Source organism: Branchiostoma belcheri, unplaced genomic scaffold, assembly GCF_001625305.1.
Source record: "Branchiostoma belcheri isolate BF01 breed outbred unplaced genomic scaffold, Haploidv18h27 scaffold195, whole genome shotgun sequence".
Taxonomy (NCBI): Eukaryota; Metazoa; Chordata; class Leptocardii; order Amphioxiformes; family Branchiostomatidae; genus Branchiostoma; species Branchiostoma belcheri.
In genome coordinates, this window is record NW_017803435.1 from 269,957 (window position 1) to 274,552 (window position 4,596).

At 38.3% G+C, this 4,596-nt stretch overlaps 1 protein-coding gene across 1 annotated transcript in view; it reads right to left on the reverse strand.

Annotated features, from left to right (window-relative positions):
• Positions 1-4,469: 4,469 nt before the first annotated feature.
• Positions 4,470-4,596, reverse strand: part of LOC109468204 (CUB and sushi domain-containing protein 3-like) — an 82,820-nt gene continuing 82,693 nt past the window's right edge. Inside the window, exon 20 of the mRNA XM_019766459.1 lies at positions 4,470-4,520. Within this exon, the coding sequence (XP_019622018.1) occupies positions 4,470-4,520 (51 nt within the window). The remainder of the gene's footprint in view (positions 4,521-4,596) is intronic.

The following is a 4,596-nucleotide window of genomic DNA, read 5'->3' on the forward strand; positions in this document are numbered from 1 at the left end:
AGAGAGATAGATTATAGATATAGTATGTCGCGCAATCTTTATTTTAGCATCGATACTAAAAGGTCACATTTATGAACAAATAAGGCATAATTCGATCCATTCTAAACAGCAAAGTTCTAGATCAAGTTTATCAATCTTGTATTAGGTATTTCAACACCCCCGTGTTCGTAATTATTGTTTAAAAAACCATATACACTTTCTTCCACTTTTCTGAAACCAACATGCATTTGTTTTCACCAGTAACAAATATTCAGTTAATTCCAATGTGATGCTTAACCCCCATGTGGTGTTTTTTCGTAAACGTGTTTTAAAAAACCACCATGTAGTGATCTTCAGTAACAGGCACTTTAATATTAGCTCGGGAGTAAATGCAGCATATTTTACCCATTCATTCATCCCGTTCCATATCAACCTTATCCATACTCCATGTTCAAACCCCTTTAATGACCCATGCAGTGCTTTTCAGTCTTCTGCAACCCCCAGTTGTTATAAGCAACAAATATTCTCAAAACCCAAGAAAAAAGTTGTGCCGATAAGCTAAAAAATCATGCTGTACACTCAGTTATCAAAGAATCATTAGATGGACAGGCTGGAATCAGTGGAATGTGAGAAGCTATTCATAACTTATTACCTAAGACGACACAAAATATTATCAATTGTATCTTACATAATGACCAGAACATCACTGACACTTACGGAATAGAGTTCCTAACAAAGTTATAGGTGTCTTGTATTATATTGTTCCTCCCCTCAACGCTTCTCAGTTCATTGACAATTCCACAGCACATTTGCCTTTACTCCAGTTAATTACACAAGAATTTGTAATAAACCACAAACCGAAAGTAAAGAAAGTCACTGGACTCGATAACTTGGACAATAGGCTACCAAGCTGTTTAATCAGTCGCTGAGCATGGGTGAATTCCCAAAAAGATAGAAACGTTTGAAAATAATGCCATGACACAAAAAAAGGTGCGTATCCAGATACTAGAGGGAACACTCCAGATTCAATTGTATGAATACCTTAACAAACAGACCTCATACAAAATATCAGATTTACAAAAACTGCAGTTTTGTGAAACTGCTCTGCATTCAATGATCGAAGATTGGGTCCAATAAATTGATTCAAAGGAGTAAACCAGTGTGGTTTTCTGTCTTTCAAGAACCTTTCATAAGATACTACTGCGGAAGGTAGAATACTACAGTGTAAATGACATGGCTTGCAATTGGTTTAAGCCCTACTTGACGAGACGGCAGCACTATCACCAGCAATTTACGTGATCTGTGGTGTTATGTAAGGATCTATACTGAAATCAAGAACAAACAGCAAATATTAGGTTTCTGTTGGCATCCTTCCGTCTCGGGAGACAATGGGGTATGCGCCGTGGTTCAGTTCGTCTTCAGACATCGCTGGCTGTGGCTATAGAGTCCTATCCTGGAGCGGCATGTACAAATGTTAGGTTTATTCCCCCAATATCAATAAATGGTCACAGGTCACACATGCCAAATATAGTATCAAACTACCAGAGTGCCTTTCCTATCAAAACAGCCAAAAAGACAGAAAATAGAGATGACAGGAGAAGAAGGAGGAGAAGAAACATTAGGAAAAAATATATCAGCAATACTATAGTATGACTAAAATATATCAAATAAATATAAATACATAAATTTCAGGTCATGTGCCTAAAAATTAAGAAATTAAATCCATGTAACAAAATGGCGGGAGGGGAAGAAGGATGATGGGAACATAAAAAGAAAGAAAAAACAATACAGTTAAATTTCAGTCCATAACAAAATAACAACAGTTAATACTTATCATCGTACCGCAGACAACGGCAACATTTTGTGAGTCACAGTTGTCAATCCCCCACCCTGCGTACGAGCAGTTAAAAAGACTGCTCTCATTCCCATCACATCGCAGGTCAGTCATGTAGATTGGCCCCATGCCTTTATGTAAACATAAAGAAAAAACAATTGTTGTTAGCTTTTTCTAGATTAAATGTAGTCATCACAAAGATATATACCAAAAGGGCTTGATGTCTATTCAAACACGAAGTTTTAAAGATAGCCTTTGACTGAAAGAACAGAAGACGATTCTAACCTCTGGAGGTAGGAGAAGCTTGATTTGCCCAGATATAGCCCAACATTCTGCAAACAACGTCTGCATCCCTCATGTCAAAGTGGTCATAACAAACTCTGCCCCAAGTCAAACTGTTGGCCGGACGAACTTCCAGACGTCCTCGGCTTGGTCCATGGATTCCGACAAGACGGATTCTACTGGGATCTAAATGTATTTACTTTCAATAACAATCAGTTTAATTAACATTTCGGCCAAGGGTAATTGAAAATAACAAGATTGTTACGAAATTATCTAACGTTGATATGTCTCGGAACAAGCACCGAAACTGTTCACTGCACGAGTGGAATATACCAAATTTACTTTCAACTTGTAAATACTTAGTAAATGTGGTATACAAAATTTACGGGCATGTAGCACATATTTACCTAGTAGATTTCAATACGTGTGGCTAAAGAATCAGCCCACGCACTTTTCGGCGATTTCTCGATTGCTGACATGGAAGCTACGCAATAAATACAGGCAGATCCGACAACAACAACAGATCAGACTACATTATATACTAACTGAACCTTGCATACAGCAAAAGATTTTCCAAGGTGTTTCCATATTATACTTAAACTAAATAAAACCTAAACCCTTTCCTGGATTTTTTGTGATGTAAAAATCTTGATTTCGTTCAATCCCTGAGGTGGTCGGAGTTGGAGGCGTAACGAGGCCTGTATTATATGTCTAAAGACTTTTTTTTCTAAAACAACCAAAACCATATGCATACATGGACTGCAGAGGTTTGTGAATGGGCAGGTTGACAAGAACAAAACTTTTCTTAATTTAATAAAGGTATTGATAGGGCCTAAATGAAATAAGCAGGCTGACAAAAATACGTAAATATCCGCCCTTTATGCAGGTGATCTAGCTTTAGCGCAGTTATGCATTGCCAGAACAAATTCAGTTAGGACAGCTATAGCGGGCAGGCAGCGGGGAGATGCAGAAGCATTAGGCGTTTACATCGCTTTCCCTGTACAAAATGGCAGCACCAAAGTCTACCATTATGGGTGGAAGACTTTTATTTTTATTTTCATTTATGTCTGTTCACATTTGTTACTCAGTGAAGGAGGTCAGGACCTCTGGAGCTGAATTTTCGTGTTCGCAGTCAAAACACTGGGTTCTCTTTGTGTAATCGGCACGCAATTTTATAAGCCGTCTGCGGGCATGCCCGTGTTAATGCACGGATGTGTATTTTTGCCGTTGCTGCTTTCGCGGTCAATGTAATATTGCAGACGCACCCCTACAATTACGAGGCGAATTGGAATGGTCCAGAAAAACACGTTGTTTGGAATAGCAGTGGGGGGTAGACCTTCAGGCAGATACGGTGAGGTTCCGATAAGTGGTTTCAGATGTTTTTGCCCGTGCTTAAGAGATGGAAGTTTTTTGGAAGTCTGGCGTTGGCGCTTGGGATTGTTTTTGTTGAAATATATAAAACTTCACGGAGGATTGTCACCTATGGCTTCTTGTTTGAATTCCAGAGATGTTATTTCCAGTGAATATCCATTTTTGTAATGATTTTTTAAAATTTTTTTTTTGGCTATACCCACGCTAAATTAACATTTGATTTGCCACAATAACGTACCGTCATATTTTTCAATGGCTGTGTATAAAAGAAGAATAAGTTATCAATACCTAGAATAGTCTAATTGCATATATGTCACATACTGATAACCGCGTACATACAGTAAGGCCACAGCAATAAATTTATATGGGTGACATCAGAGAGCGCATTGATTTTCGCCTGATTTTGGGAATTTTTTATTTTTTTTGCTTTCTAACAGTGGTCAACAGGACGAAAATGAGCAAAATTGCATGTCTTGCCATGCCAGCAAGTGGATGGCAGATAAAGAGAGGAGACAATACAATGCTCTGATGTATTGTTAGGACTTTAACTTTGATGCAGTGTACTTCCTTCCTTTTATATGTTCCCACTAAATCAATCCCATTTGTACAATGATTGAAAACTTTTTCAAAGTTGCTTCATTGACAAATGGATGTTGTAATAGTTGGCAGTAAAGTTAGCACAATATAGGTATGATCATTTCTTGTTTAACATGGTTAATAATGTGTCAAAATTTGAAAATGTAGAAATCTTGCTTTTTTGGGCCCGCCTTGTTTTTTCGGCCTCTCGCATTAGATTTGGATTCTGCGGAGGATGTCATCCCTAAAATTTACTTGCTGTGACCTAAGTCAGGCATTTAAATTTTGTTACCTTCACAAGTTGGTGTAGCATCACTCCATGTCAGGTTCGACTGACAGGTTATATTGGCAGTCCCCCACAGCTGATACCCGACCATACAGGTGTACCTGACTGTCTGTCCTGATGTAAAGTTACTGTTGTTATCCCTCACCCCATTGGCTGGCACACCCGGATCCCAGCATTGGCCTGCAGTACGGCCTAGAAGAAAAATTATTCTTTTTAAAACATAAAGATTCTTTGCAGCCATAGAAACACAAAGCTCAATATATATCTA